The sequence below is a fragment of the Zalophus californianus genome, chromosome 9 (genome assembly GCF_009762305.2).
Source record: "Zalophus californianus isolate mZalCal1 chromosome 9, mZalCal1.pri.v2, whole genome shotgun sequence".
Classification (NCBI taxonomy): domain Eukaryota; kingdom Metazoa; phylum Chordata; class Mammalia; order Carnivora; family Otariidae; genus Zalophus; species Zalophus californianus.
In genome coordinates this window covers 104,833,813-104,849,473 of record NC_045603.1, presented here as the reverse complement: position 1 = coordinate 104,849,473, position 15,661 = coordinate 104,833,813, and the positions used below count along the sequence as shown (strand labels likewise).

The window sequence follows — 15,661 nt, the reverse complement described above, 5'->3', positions numbered from 1 at the left end:
TTCCTTCATTTCTGATTTTATTTATTTGAGTCCTCTCTCTTTTTCTCTTGAGTTTGGCTATTGATTTTATTGATCTTTTCAAAGAACCAGCTCTTGGGATGCCTGGGTGGCTCAGTCAGTTAAGCGACTGCCTTTGGCTCAGGTCATGATCCCAGGATCCCGGGATCGAGTCCTGCATCAGGCTCCCTGATCAGCGGGGAGCCTGCTTCTCCCTCTGCCTGCCGATCCCCCTGCTTGTGCTCTCTTTCTGACAAATAAATAAATAAAATCTAAAAAAAAAGAACCAACTCTTACTTTTATTATCTTTTCTTTTTTTTCACAATCTCTATTTCATTTATTTCCACTCTGGTCTTTATTATTTCCTTCCCTCTACTAATGTTGGGCTTTGTTCCTCTTTTTCTAGTTCCTTTGGGTATAAAGTCAGATGGTTTATTTGGGATTTTTCTTGTTTCTTGAGGTAGGCCTGTATCATTATGAACTTTCTTCTTAGAACTTTTGTTGTATCCCACAGATTTTGGAAAGTTGTGTCTCCAATTTCATTTGTCTCAAGGTATTTTTTTTTTAAAGATTTGTATTTATTTATTTGACAGAGAGACATAGCGAGAGCAGAAACACAAGCAGGGGGAGTGGGAGAGGGAGACGCAGGTTCCCCGCAGAGCAGGGAGCCTGATGCGGGGCTTGATCCCAGGACCCTGGGATCATGACCTGAGCCGAAGACAGACCCTTAATGACTGAGCCACCCAGGCGCCCCTCAAAGTATTTTTAAAAATTTCCTCTTGATTTCTTTGCTGACCCACTGGTTGTTTAGTAACGTATTGTTCATTCTCCACGTGTTTGTCTTTTTTCCAGTTTTCTTCTTGTAATTAATTTCCAGTTTCACCAGATTGTGTTTGGAAAAGATGCTTGATATGATATCAATCTTCTTGAATTTATTAAGACTTGTTTTGTGGCCTAACTATCCTGGAAAACATTCCGTATGCACTTGAATAGAATGTGTATTCTGCTGTTTTGGATGAAATGTTCCATATATATCTATTAAGTCCTTCTGGCCTTATGTGTCATTTAAGGCCAGTATTTCCTTATTGACTCTCTGGATGATTTATCCATTGGTTAAGGGGAATATTAAAGTTCCCTACTATTATTGTTTTACTGTCAATTTCTCCCTTTATGCCTATTAATATTTTCTTTATATTTTTAAATGTTCCTATGTTGGGTGCCTAAATATTGACAAATGTTATATCCTCTTCTTGGACTGAACACTTTATCATTATGTAATGCTCTTCTTTGTCTTTTGTTATAGTCTTTGTTTTAAATTCTATTTTGTCTGATGTTAGTATTACTTCACCAGCTTCCTTTTTGTTTCCATTTCCATGGGACATCATTTTCCCATCTCTTCACTTTCAGTCTCTGTGTGGCTTTAGATCTGAAATGAGTCTCTTATAGGCAGTATATAAATGGTTCTTTTTAAAAAATCTATTCAGCCACCCTATGTCTTTTTTTTTTTTAAAGATTTTATTTATTTATTAGACAGAGATAGAGCAGGAACACAAGCAGGGGGAGTGGGAGAGGGAGAAGCAGGCTTCCTGCTGAGCAGGGAGCCCAATGTGGGACTCGATCCCATGACCCTGAGATCATGACCTGAGCTGAAGGCAGATGCTTAAAGATTGAGCCACCCAGGCATCCCCACTCTATGTCTTTTGATTGGAGCATTTAGTCCATTTATATTTAATGTAATTATTAATAGGTATGTACTTATTGTCCCTTGTTTTCTGGTTGTTATTGCAATTCTCTCTGTTTCATTTTTCTTCTTTTGGTGTCTTCATTTGTGTTTGATGGTTTTCTTTAGTTTTGTTTGAGTCCCTTTCTCTTTATTTTTTATCTATTATAAGTTTTGGTTTGTGGTTACCATGAGGTTCATATATATTGACCTATATATATAGCAGTCTATTTTAAGCTAATAGTCATTTTGGCTTGAACACATTCTAAAAGCACTACATTTTTACTCCCTTCCCCCAACATTTTATGTTTCAAACATCCTATTTGATATCTTATAATTTTTTTTAAAAGATTTATTTATTTATTTATTTGAGAGAGAAAGAGTGAGTGAGTGAGAGAAGGGAGAGGGAGAGAGAGAATCTCAAGCAGATTCCTTGCTGAGTGTGGATCCCGATGTGGGACTTGATGTCATGACCCTGAGATAATAACCTGAGCCAAAATCAAAGTCAGACACTTAACCAACTGAACCACCCAGGCACCCCTGACATTTTTAATTTGTGTATTCCTTAACTACTTACTGTAGTTACAATTAAATTACTATTTTTGTCTTTTAATCTTCACACTATTTTTTTTAGTGGCCGATTTAACACTCTTCCTATATATTTTCCTTTACCAGTGAGTATATTTTCTTATTTCCAGTTATAGGTTCTTATTTTTTGCTTAAAGAATGCTCTTTAACATTTCTGGTAAGGTTGGTTTAGTGGTGATGAATTCCTTTAATTTTTGCTTGTCTAGGAAACTATCTCTCCTTCAATTCTGAATGATAACCTTGCCAGGTGGAGTATTCTTGATTGGCAGTTTTTTCTTTCAGCACTGAATATATTATTGCACTTAACTTCTGCTATGAAAAATTTATCTTGAAAAATATGCTGAGAGTCTTATGGGGGTTCCTCTGTACATAACAAGTTGTTTTTCTCTTGCTGCTTTAAAAATTCTCCCCTTGTCTTTAACTTTTGACAATTTAATTATAAAATTCCTTGGTGTGGGTCTTTTTGGGTTCATCTTGTTTAGGGCTTTTTGTGCTTCCTGGACCTGGATGTCTGTTTTTTCCCCTAGGTTAGGGAAATTTTCGGCCGTTATTTCTTCAAATAAGTTCAAATAACTTCAAATAAGCTTCCCCACTCCTTCCGGAACCCCTGTAATGTGAATGTTTGTACACCTGATGTTGTTCTAGAAGTCCTTAAAACTATTCTTTTTTTTTATTAACATATACTGTATTATTAGTTTCAGAGGTAGAATTTAGTGATTCATCAGTTGCATACAACATCCAGTGCTGATTACTTCAAGTGCCTTCCTTAATGCCCATCACCCAGTTATCCATTCCTCCAACCTCCTCCCCTCCAGCAACCCTCAGTTTGTTTCCTATAGTTAAGAGTCTCTTATGGTTTGTCTCCTTCTCTGTTTTTATCTTATTTTTCCTTCCTTTCCCCTATGTTCCTTCCTTTCCCTTAAATTCCACATATGAGTGAAATCATATGGTATTTGTCTTTCTCTGGCTGACTTATTTTGCTTAGCATAATACCCTCTAGTTCCATCCACATAGTTGCAAATGGCAAGATTTCATTCTTTTTGATGGCTGAGTAATATTCCATTGTGTATATATACCACATCTTTATCTATTTATCTCTTGATGGGCTTCTGGGCTCTTTCCATAGTTTGGCTATTGTGGACATTGCTGCTATAAACATTGGGGTGCAGGTGCCCCTTTGAATCACTGTTTGTATCCTTTGGATAAATACCTAGTAGTGCAATTGCTTGGTCATAGGGTAGTTGTATTTTAACTTTTTGAGGAACCTCCATACTGTTTTCCAGAGTGGCTGCACCAGTTTGCATTCCCACCAACAGTGTAAGAGGGGTCCCCTTTCTCTACATCCTTGCCAACATCTGTCATTTCCTGAGTTGTTCATTTTAGCCATTCTGACTGATGTGAGGTGGTATCTCATTGTGGTTTTGATTTTTATTTCTCTGATGATGAGTGATGTTGAGCATTTTTTCATGTGTCTGTTGGCCATTTGTATGTCTTCTTTGGAGAAATGCCTCTTCATGTCTTCTGCCCATTTCTTGACTGGATTTTTAATTTTTTGGGTGTAGAATTTGATAAGTTCTTTATAGATTTTGGATATTAGCCCTTTATCTGACATCTCATTTGCAAATATCTTCTCCCATTCTGTAGGCTGCCTTTTAGTTTTGTTGACTGTTTCCTTTGCTGTGCAAAAGCTTTTTGTCTTGATGAAGTCCCAATAGCTCATTTTTGCTTTTTTTTCTCTTGCCTTTGGAGATGTGTGTAGCAAGAAGTTGCTGCAGCCAAGGTTAAAGAGGTTGCTGCCTGTGTTCTCCTCTAGGTTTTGATGGATTCCTGTCTCACATTTAGATCTTCATTCATTTTGAGTTTATTTTTGTGTATGGTGTAAGAAAGTGATCCAGTTTCATTCTTTTGCATGTGGTTGTTCAATTTTCCCAACACTATTTGTTGAAGAGATTGTCTTTTTTCCACTGGATATTCCTTCCTGCTTTGTCAATAGAGTTGAGGGTCCACTTCTGGTTTCTCTCTTCTGTTCCATGGATCTGTGTGTCTGTTTTTGTGCCAGTACCATACTATCTTGATGATTACAGCTTTGTAATACAGCTTGAAGTCTGGAATTGTGATGTCTCCAGCTTTGGTTTTCTTTTTCAACATTCCTTTGGCTATTCAGGGTCTTTTCTGGTTCCATACACATTTTTGGATTGTTTGTTCCAGCTCTATGAAAAATGCTGATGGTATTTTGATAGGGATTGTATTGAATGTGTAGATTGCTTTGGGTAGCATAGACATTTTAACAATATTTATTCTTCTAACCCATGAGCATGGGATTTTTTTTCATTTGTTTGTGTATTCCTCAATTTCTTTCATAAGTGATGTATAGGCTTCAGAGTACAGATCCTTTATCTCTTTGGTTAGGTTTATTCCTAGGCATCTTATGGTTTTTGGTGCAATTGTAAATGGGATCAATTCCTTGATTTCTCTTTATTCTGTTTCATTGTTAGTGTGTGGAAACGCAACTGAATTCTGTGCATTGATTTTATATCCTCCCACTTTGCTGAATTCCTGTATCAGTTCTAGCAATTTTTGGGTAGAGTCTTTGGGTTTTTTACATAGAGTGTCATGTCATCTGTGAAGAGTGAAAGTTTGACTTCTTTTGCTGATTGGATGCTTTTTATTTCTTTTTGTTGTCTGATTGTTGAGGCTAGGACTTCCAGTACCATGTTGAACAGCAGTGGTGAGAGTGGATATCCCTGTCGTGTTCCTGATCTTAGGAGGAAAGCTCTAAGTTTTTTCCCATTGAGGATGATATTTGCTGTGGGTTTTTTGTATATGGCTTTTATGTTATTGAGGTATGTTCTCTCTATCCCTAAACTGCAGAGAGTTTTTTTTTTTTTTTATCAAGAAAGGATGCTGTGTTTTGTCAAATGCTTTTTTCTGCATCAAGAGGATCACATGGTTCTTGTTCTTTCTTTTATTAATGTGGTGTATCACACTGATTGGTTTGTGAATGTTGAACCACCCATGCAGCCCAGGAATAAATCTCTCTTGGTCGTGGTGATTAATCCTTTTGATGTACTGTTGGATCCTATTAGCTAGTATCTTGGTGAGAAATTTTGCATTCATGTTCATCAGGGATATTGGTCTGTAATTCTGCCTTTTGGTGGGATCTTTGCCTGGTTTTGGGATCAAGGTAATGTTGGCCTCATAGAATGAGTTTTCTTTCCATTTCTATTTTTTTTTTTTGAACCAGCTTCAGAAGAATAGGTATTAATTCATCTTTAAATGTTTGTTAGAATTCCGCTGGGAGGCCATCTGGCCCTGGATTACAGATTCAATTTCTTTGCTGGTTATGGGCCTGTTCAGGTTTTCTATTTCTTCCTGTTTCAGTTTTGGTAATTTATATGTTTCTAAGAATGCATCCATTTCTTCCAGATTGCCTAATTTTTTTTTAGATTTTATTTATTTGACAGAGAGAGCACAAGCAGAGGGAGCAGCAGGCAGAGGGAGAGGGAGAAGCAGGCTCCCTGTTGAGCAAGGAGCCTGATGCGGTGCTCGATCCCAGGACCCCGGGATCATGACCTGAGCCGAAGGCAGCCACTTAACTGACTGAGCCACCCAGGCGTCCCCAGATTGCCTAATTTGTTGGCATATAATTGCTCATAATATTCTCTTATAATTGTTTGTATTTCTTCAGTGTTGGTTGTGATCTCTCCTCTTTTATTCATGATTTTATTTATTTGGGTCCTTTTTTCTTTTTTGATAACTCTGGCTGAGGGTTTATCGATCTTATTAACTTTAAAGAATCAGCTTCTAGTTTCATTGATCTGTTCTACTGTTTTTTTTAATTTCTATATCATTGATTTCTGCTCTAATCTTTATTATTTTTCTTTTCCTGCTGGCTGTAGGCTTTATTTGCTGTTCTTTTTCCAGCTCCTTTAGATGTAAGGTTAGTTTGTGTATTTGAGACTTTTCTTGCTTCTCAAGAAAGGCCTGAATTGCTATATACTTCCGTCTTAGGACCACCTTTGCTGCATCCTAAAGGTCCTAAACTCTCATTCGCTGCCATGTATTTTTAAGAATTCTTCTTTAATTTTCTGGTTGACCCATTCATTCTTTATTAGGATGCTCTTTAGCCTCCATGTATTTGTGTTCCTTCTATTTTTTTTCTTGTGATTGAGTTCAAGTTTTAAAGTATTGTGGTCTGAAAATATGCATGGTATAGTCTCAATCTTTTTGTACCAGTTGAGACCTGATTTGTGAACCAGTATGTGATCTCTTCTGGAGAATGTTCCATGTGCACTCGAGAAGAATGTGTTTTCTGTTGCTTCAGGATGGAATGCTCTGTATTTATCTGTGAAGTCCATCTGGTCCAGTGTGTCATTCAAAACCCTTGTTTCTTTGTTGATCTTCTTCTTAGATGATCTGTCCATTGCTGTGAGTGAGGTGTTAAAGTACCCTACTATTATTGTATTATTATCAATGTATTTCTTTAATTTTGTTATTAATTGGTTTATATAATTGGCTGCTCCCAAGTTAAAGGCATAAATATTTACAATTGTTAGATCTTCTTCCTGGATAGACCCTTTTGTTATGATAGAGCGTCCTTCTTCATCTCTTATTAAAGTATTGGTTTAAAATCTAGTTTGGTATGAGGAATTCTTAATCTCAGGAAACAAACTGAGGGTTGCTGGAGTGGTGGGGGGTGGGAGGGATGGGGTGGCTGGGTGATAGACATTGGGGAGGGTATGTGCTATGGTGAGTGCTGTGAATTGTGTAAGACTGTTGAATCACAGACCTGTACCTCTGAAACAAATAATACATTATATGTTAAAAAAAAAAAAAAGAAGATAGCAGGAGGGGAAGAATGAAGAGGGGGGAAATCGGAGGGGGAGATGAACCATGAGAGACTATGGACTCTAGAAACAAACTGAGGGTTCTAGAGGGGAGGGGGGTGGGGGGATGGGTTAGCCTGGTGATGGGTATTAAGGAGGGCACGTTCTGCATGGAGCACTGGGTGTTATACACAAACAATGAATCATGGAACATTACATCAAAAACTAATGATGTAATGTATGGTGATTAACATAACATAATAACAAAAAAAAATCTAGTTTGTCTGATATAAGGATTGCTACTCCAGCTTTCTTTTGATGTCTGTTGCATGATAAATGGTCTTCTACTCTCTTACTTTCAATCTGGAGGTGTCTTTGGGTCTAGAATGAGTCTCTTGTAGACAGCATATCCATGGGTCTTTTTTTTTTCCCGCTGAACACCACATGAGCTTTATTTGTACAGTCTGTAAGATTTCTAGATCTGTCCCAGTGAGGGAAAAAGGGGCCCCTTAAACCTGTTACTAAAATGCAAATTAATAATTGTTGAACACACAGTGTTGACAAATAATTCTTAGACCCTATTTTTACTACTGTGATCATCGGGGGGGAAAAAAAAACCTTTTCCTAAGATACTCACATGCAAAGGGCAGGCAGTGTTGGAATCCCCCTCAGTGATCCTGCACCACGCTGGAAAATATGCCTTGGGGCTCTTTCCCATCCCCCAGGGCAGCAGCAAATCCTTCCTGTCGCCTCCTTTTGGCCAAAGCAGCCAAAGATTTAAAAGTCTTTGGTTCATAGATGGCTAGATCCGCAAGTACTTTCCTGTTGAGCTCCACCTGGCACTTAATTAAATTTACCATGAATGCTGGGTACTTCAGGCCGTGTTCCTGGGAGGCAGTTGTAATTCGATTAATCCAGAGTGTCCTCATGTTCCTCTTCTTCAGTCTTCGCGCTTTTGTGCATTTCACAAGCGCTGTGGTCACAGCTCTCACCGCCAGCTTGTAGCACCGATTCTTCCTTCCCCGGAAGTGCCGCACGTGCTGCAGCACCTCCTGGACCGGCGGTCAGTGAGGCGGCTCCGCAGCCAGAGCTGCGCGGAGAGGAAGACCATGGTGCCCGCGAGCCTGCTTCTCCGCTCAGCCACGCACGCGCCGCGACGCACCGCCTGGGTCTTTTTTTTTTTTTTTTTTTTTTACTTAGTCTGATACCCTATGTCTTTTGATTGGAACATTTAGTCCATTTACATTCAGAGTAATTATTGAAAGATCTGAAGTTAGTGCCATCTGAAGTATTACCTATAAAGTCATTGTTTCTGTAGATTGTCTCTGTTCCTTTCTGGTCTTTGTTACTTTTGGGCTCTCTCTTCATTCAAAGGATCCCCTTTAACATTTCTTGCAGGGCTGGTTTGGTGTTCACAAATTCCTTTAGCTTTTGTTTGTCCTGGACACTCTTTATCTCTCCTTCTATTCTGAATGGCAGCTATTCTTGGCTGCATATTTTCCCACTTAGCACAATGAATATATCATGCCAGTCTGTTCCGGCCTGCCAGGTCTCTGTGGAGAGGTCTGCTGCTAGCTTTGTTTCTACCCTCGTAGGTTGAGAACGTTTTGTCCCGAGCTGCTTCCAGGATTTTCTCTTTATCTCTGAAATTTGCAAGCTTCACTATTATACGTTGAGGTGTTGACCTATTTTTATTGATTTTGAGGGGGGTTCTCTGCCTCCTGGACTTGAATGCCTATTTCCTTCCCCAGATTAGGGAAGTTAAAACTATTCTCATTTTTAAAAATTCTTTTTTCTTTTTGCTGTTCTGTCTTCCAGATTGCTGATCCATTCTTCTGTATCATCGAATCTGCTGTTGATTCCTCGTGTATTTTTCAATTCAATTAGCATATTCTTCAGCTCTGTGACTCCTCTGTGGTACTTTCTTATATTTTCTAACTCCTTGTTGAAGTTCTTACTGTGTTCCTCCATTCTTCTCCTGAGTTTGGTGAGCATCTTTATGACCATTACTTTACTTTGGTAAGTTACGTATCTCCATTTCATCAGGGTTTTTCCTCCTGGGGTTTTATGTGTTCATTTAGAACATATTCTTCTGTCTCCTCATTTTGTTTGACTTTCAGTGTCAGTCTCTACAAATTAGGTGGAATTGCCACCACTCTCAGTCTTAAAGAGTGGCCTTGTGTAGGAATGTCCCCTGTGTACATTGCGTGTGCCTGGAAGCTTTGGCTGGCTGGGCGGAGCTGAAGCCAACATGGCCTGGGGGAATCCTGGGGCACACTATGCCTGGACCACCCTGATGGAATGGCTAGAGCTGGAGCAAGCACTGGCTGGGGGTATCCTGGGGTACACTGAGACTGGAGGTCAACTTGGTAGGGTGGTTGGAACTAGGGCAGGCATGGGTGGGGGGTTACCTTGGGGAGAGCTGGTGTGGGCTAAGGGCCTAGGGCTCACTGGAGTAACCCTAGCAGGTCAAATAGAGCATCTGGTCCCTGCTCCCATCTGCACTAGCAAGGTGGAGGGGAATGTAAACAATGGTGTTGTTGGTAACTCCAACCTGGAGAGAGTTCCAGTAGTTCCTTTCCCTGCCATTTAGTGGACATAAATGGATTTCCTTCACTTATAGTCTTGTTGCCCTTTAAGCCACTGTTTTTCCTGTGTCCCAGGGTGGGTGAGTTTGGGTATAGGGCCCCCGGTGCTATCTTTCCTCACTGCAGGTTGTCACATTGGTTTGGGGGGGAGGGTTTCCCATGGTTGCCATGTCTTCATCTTTCCTGCCATTCTCTATGTGGTCCCTCTAACCTTTGTTGTATAGAAGTTGTTCAATCAGCACTCAGTTTTTCCAGATGAATAGCTCCATATGTGGGTTTAGATTTGGTGTGTCCTTGGGAGGAGGTGAGTTCAGGGCTTTCCTATGCCAGCATCTTGGACCGCCTCCCTTAGCCTTGTTTCTCTTTAGTTCAGCAGCATAACTTGAACTATTTTTAATTTTGTAAAGATTAGCTCATTATTTTAACATGTGTCTTGCTGGCCTGGTTCTTATTTTCCTTCATTTTAGATGTTTCTATTATTTTGTGGAAGGATGTAACTGAGAAAAGGCACTTCTCTGCTGGATTATTCACTGAACTGAATTTCCACACATCATTATCTTTCTTATTTTACAAATGAAGGAGCTGAAGTAGAGAGAATAAATGACTTATCACATTTTAAACAAATTTCAACAGCTGAATCTGAGGCAGGTGGTCTTTTGACCACACTCTGTAAAACACTATAATAAGCTAGAAGCTCTTGGAGAGCAATCACACCTTCTTAGGTATATTCTATATAGCTTTTTCAACAGAATGGCTCAGAAATACTTATCAGTTATAAGGACAGCAGGTTATCTCAGCCAAGGCTGCTGCTAGCCCATAGGGTAACTTTGTGCAAACCAGAAGGCATCTCTTCAGGTGAACACAGCCCTGAGGGAGCAAGGCCCAACCAGAAGAGCACAGGTGAGATCTTAGCCCATACCTGTTGGCTGGCTGAGCACCTTGATCCAGGCACAGCCTGTACAATTGTATGTGATGACTTTGACCATAGTCACCATTTGCCAATATGACCCCTTTCTGACAGTTCTAATTTAAAAAAGAAAGTTAAGCATTTGAGAGATCCACACAGTTAGTAAAATTCCATTTAGATGGGGCTTAGCCCTGCTTTAGGTAAGACTAATCACCTTCTGCTTTTTGAACTATAAGCTATGACTTCAAGGTATCACCCAGAATAATTTTTAGAAGTTAATGGGAGGCTAAAATTCAAAGTAAATAAGCTAGAGACCAAAAGGCCATTGAAGGAGCAAAGGAAACAAGAGTGGGCCAGGCCTCTTCAACATCCCTGGATGTGAAGGTTATCACTGAACCACTGCCCTGATACTACGTAGAATGGGAAGATCCTGGAAGCATTTTGCAAGCTGTTTGGGTAGTCTGCTAGATCTTCTGAGTGGCTCTCTCAGTAGCCCTCAGATGACCCTTACCTTCTGTTTTAATTCGCAGGGCTGTCCGGACCAGGGCAAATAGGGTGGCATTGAACATGACTGTCCCATCACTGTTCAGAGGCATGTTCATGGAGACCAGGCGCTGGAGGGGAAGAGGAGGCAAAGCTGGTGATTATAGCAAACAGTTCTCAAAGGACCTACAGAACCACCATGGCAGGAGAATTTTGGGAGGGAGCCCTCAAACTTGTGTGCATATGTCAGGAGCAGGTATTGTTTGAGGCATGGGTCACTAAAATGTATTCAAAACCTCTTCTGGGGAGAATTTCAGCTCTGCCATAAGTACTCTCACCCTTCCACACAGAGTGAGGGAGGAATGGAGTTTGTCCTTCTTAGACCCTTGCTTTCACAAAAGGATGTTAAGCCCACCCAACGCCCTCCTCAGCTCAAATGTCTACTCAGGCATATGGGTGTGCTCTCTACTGGCAACAAAGGGCAGCTGCATGTCAGGCACTTGCCAGGAGCCCACCTGCCAGCCAGCATTCATCCAAAGCCCTGATAAGAGAGACAGTAATGGTAGGTTTGCATGAAGGAGGTGCAGTGTATCTTCTTTTCTGTATATTGAAAAACATACCTCTGCATCAAGCTGGGTCAAAAGCTTGTTGACTGGGTAAGATTGAATTGCCCTTTTCCCTCCTTTCTCATCACCCCAAATTGCTGCCATTGCATTGTGCCCTGGTGTGGGGCCTTCAGCACACGCCAGAGTAATTATGAGAAAGATCACCATGAAAGTCATTCTGGCATTTGCTCTCAATATGTGGTCAAAGAAGTTATTTGTTAGATCACATGGTGTCCTCTTATTAATCATAGTGCCAAGCAGAGTTATAATTTTCCTGAGTGACTGGATCTTCTTGACTCTCATGGACAGTGTGAATTGTGGAGCAGTCACTGGGAAGCTGAACACCCAATTGGTAGCCTGTCCAGGCCCATCTGGAGCCATGATGGATGCTCTATATCACCTCATGCAGGCCACACTTGTCCCTGCTCTTTTGTCCATTGTGCTTTGACTTTACATTTAATTTGTGCTTTTTTCACCTCATATCTTCTGTAACCTTGGAAATCTTCTAAAATCTTTTTTTTGGGGGGGAACAAAGTGGAGATTTAAGTGAGAAAACACTGAGTAAAACAGAGCACAATTCAATTCTCCATTTCCCATGAGTGGATTATCTGGAGTTGAATTTTTCTATTTGTGCTTCTTCTATACAGCTCTCTTACCTCACTTTCCCCAACCCCTTTTGGCTCATTGCTATTCCAACAGGGAGTACAGAATGGTGGAAATGGGAATAAAATGAAGAGGGGATAGAGTAGAAACAATACTCTTCAGCTACTGTGGGGTTATCTGGTTGGGATTACAGTGAGGTAAGGGAGGTGCCTGGGCACACAATTTAAGGGGTGCTCACTCTCAGGATCATGTGAGGGCTACATGAGCAGGAGTTGGGTCTAAAGAGCCTATCTTGTCTTTAACTTTTATAGGGTCTTAGACTCACTTAGAAATTTGATGAACATGATGGATCCTTTCCCTGGTACAATTTGTATTTCAGTGATTTTGTACATAATTTTAGGGCTTTACAGGTCCCTGAAGCTGATGCATGGACCCTGTAATAACCTTCTGATCCCAGGAAGGGAATCCCTAATCCATCCGTCCTTGGCTGTAAGTCTTCCAGGATGCCTAGGTGGTACAGCCTGATGGGACTGGGCATGTGGCTTGTTGGATCATGAGGCATTCACTTCAGTTTTCCTTTATGGAGTCTGAGGACTTATTGTTGGAAGGAACCTTAAAATATAATCTGGCTCAGGCTCATTTCTTTAGCACATAAAATGGCCTGACCAAGGTCACAAGACAAATAGGCTTCTTCCCTCCCATATTTTCTTTTTCCCCTATGAACCCAGGTCTCTTACTTTGCAAGCCACACGGTGAGGGCACAACTTCCCAAAACCCAGTGGGGGCTGAATCCGTCGGAGCAGGGTCACCACATCCAGGTGTTTGATACGACCCCTAAAAGAGGAAGGGGAGGAGGGAAAGATCAGTCAGAGGGCCATGGTCTCAGCCTGCAGCCCAGGACTCATGTACCAGGCTCTCCATAGCTGTCGCCCTATTGGTCAAACTCAGTGCAAAGTTGCAGAATTGCATGGTAAAACTCCAAAACCAATATATACATGTTTAGATTTTATTTTATTTTTTTTTAAAGTTTTATTTATTTATTTGATAGACAGAGACAGCGAGAGAGGGAACACAGGCAGGGGGACTGGGGGAGGGAGAAGCAGGCTTCCTGCTGAGCAGGGAGCCTGATGCGGGGCTTGATCCCAGGACCCTGGGATCATGACCTGAGCCGAAGGCTTAACAACTGACCCACCCAGGCACCCCACATGTTTAGATTTTAATGAGCAATTTTCCACCAGTGCTATGTTCAAGGTGGAAGGGACTTGGGGTAGTGCAATGAGATTTTCACATATACTTGCTGCTGCAATCTAACCATCTGACCAAAAGGCATTTATTGTCAACCAAATGTGATTGACCAATGAGGGTATCCTTGAACCCAAGGTGAGAATAGAGGTGAGATCTGCTTGACTCTAAACATTTTAACTTGAATACTTAGTAGTTATTCCTGACACTAGGATCTCCCGTCTTTCTGCCCAACTGGAAATAGATATGCTCTTGAATTAGCCAAAGATGCTTGGCCTCCTATTACTGGCCTTTGACCCTTGACCCTGGGGTCGGGTGCAATTCAGTGTTTCTAACTGATCTACCCAATGCTAACCTGTGTTGAACCTCTTCTATAGGTATGGTCACATAGTGTCCTCTGGGCTTTGAGAATCAGTGTTTCCCTCTGGGAACTTACTTCGCTTCAGGATCATACTCTGCCCAGATTCTTTTAAATTCATCCAGATGATGGGGACCAAGGATTGACCAATCCCTTGTCAGGTAGTCAAAGTTGTCCATGATGACGGCTACAAAGAGGTTGATGATCTGCAGAGAACAGAGGTATGATGAGTTTCTTGCCACTTGAATTCACTTTGCCAGCCAGTGCCATATGTGGTAGAAGCCCACATTTCTAAAGACCAGCTATATTCACCATTTAAAACATCAGCCCCTGGAACTTGGGTCTCTTGGGCATGAACCTGACACAGATCCCCTCAGAGTGGTATGGGATGAACCCCACATGTGGACTGGACATCTTCCCTCATACCAAACTGCTGGATAGGGCTGCCAAGGACAGAGGGCAGCTTTCTCCACCATCCTTCCCTACACTACTCATCAAAGTGTCCAAAACATATCGGTTGCCTCTAGGCCTCCACACACACATCCCTTCTGTCCCCAGGACAATGCCACCATGACAAAAGCCAAGAAGAGACGAGAAAGGTGCTGGTTGGGCTCGCTCTTGCCCAGGGTTTTGTGCCCTTGTCTAGTGGTTGGAAATTGCTACTGAGCCTTTCCAAGCTGGCTCCTCTGACTGCAAGCTGCAGAGATAGATAGAAGGCCTGGGCTGCCTTGAACTGCACACTCACGACCTGTGGCTGTTCAGTCCCACCTCGGCTTACCAGGAAGGCACAGAGCATGTAGAAGCTGATGAAGTAGAAGACCGCAAAGCTGCTGCCACAGGGTGTTTCGCCTTCTGTGCTGTTGCTGGGCTCCGACTCGGGGGCACACTTCTTCCCTGGCATGCAGGCCAGCATGATATCCTGCCATGCCTCCCCTGTGGCACACCTAGGGGAGAGCGGTGAGAGAGTCCACCACCTGTGGGGCCCATCTCATATCTCTGGATCTTTCCCTCACCCCTTTCCCCATCCTCCTTCCCCAGAGGGAACTACTAAATTGAATTTGGTATTTATCATTCCTTGAATGCTCTGATACATTTACTAAATATGAAGATACATAGCATTGTTTTGAATGTTTTAAAACTCCATAAATGGTCACAAACCACCTCTTCTGAAAAGTCCCTCTTTTTGCCATTCATGTTAAGTTTTGGAGATTTATACATTAGGCTCTAGTTCATTCATCTTAACTGCCACATAGCAATATATTCTATGTATATACCAATTTTTTAAAAATATTTTATTTATTTATTTGAGAGAAAGTGAGAGCATGAGCAGAGGCAGAGGGAGAAGCAGACTCCCCGCTAAGCAGGGAGCCTGATGTGGGGCTTGATCCCAAGACCCTGGGATCATGACCTGTGCCGAAGGCTTAACCGACTGAGCCACCCAGGTGCCCTGTATATACCATTTTTAAAAACCTGCTGTCCTGTTAAAGGTTTCTCCTTTCTTTTTTGCTATTACAAAGAATCCTGCAATCAGCATGCAGGTCTATGCCTTGGTTATCTGCTTAGAAAGTGGAATTGCCAGGTGAAGTAGGTATGTTTTCACTTTCACTAGTTTTGCTGGTTCTCCAAGGGTTTGCGCAATTTATGTTCCTGTCATCAGTGCAGGACAAATGCCATTGCTTTGCAGACCTGTCAACTGTTTTTCGGTTTTACTGAGGTATAATTGGCAAATAAAATTGTAAGATAT

At 41.4% G+C, this 15,661-nt stretch overlaps 2 protein-coding genes across 2 annotated transcripts in view; both read right to left on the bottom strand.

Annotated features, from left to right (window-relative positions):
* CACNA1C (calcium voltage-gated channel subunit alpha1 C) overlaps positions 1-15,661 on the bottom strand; it is a 650,688-nt gene that overhangs the window by 28,966 nt on the left and 606,061 nt on the right. Inside the window, 4 exon segments of the mRNA XM_027592946.2 lie at positions 11,138-11,240; positions 13,055-13,151; positions 13,996-14,123; positions 14,696-14,861. Of these exon segments, the coding sequence (XP_027448747.2) occupies positions 11,138-11,240; positions 13,055-13,151; positions 13,996-14,123; positions 14,696-14,861 (494 nt within the window).
* Positions 7,570-8,242, bottom strand: LOC113921760 (39S ribosomal protein L20, mitochondrial-like). Its single transcript, XM_035729215.1, is given in 2 exon segments — positions 7,570-8,191; positions 8,194-8,242. Coding segments are annotated over 2 exon segments (441 nt in total). The 3' UTR covers positions 7,570-7,799.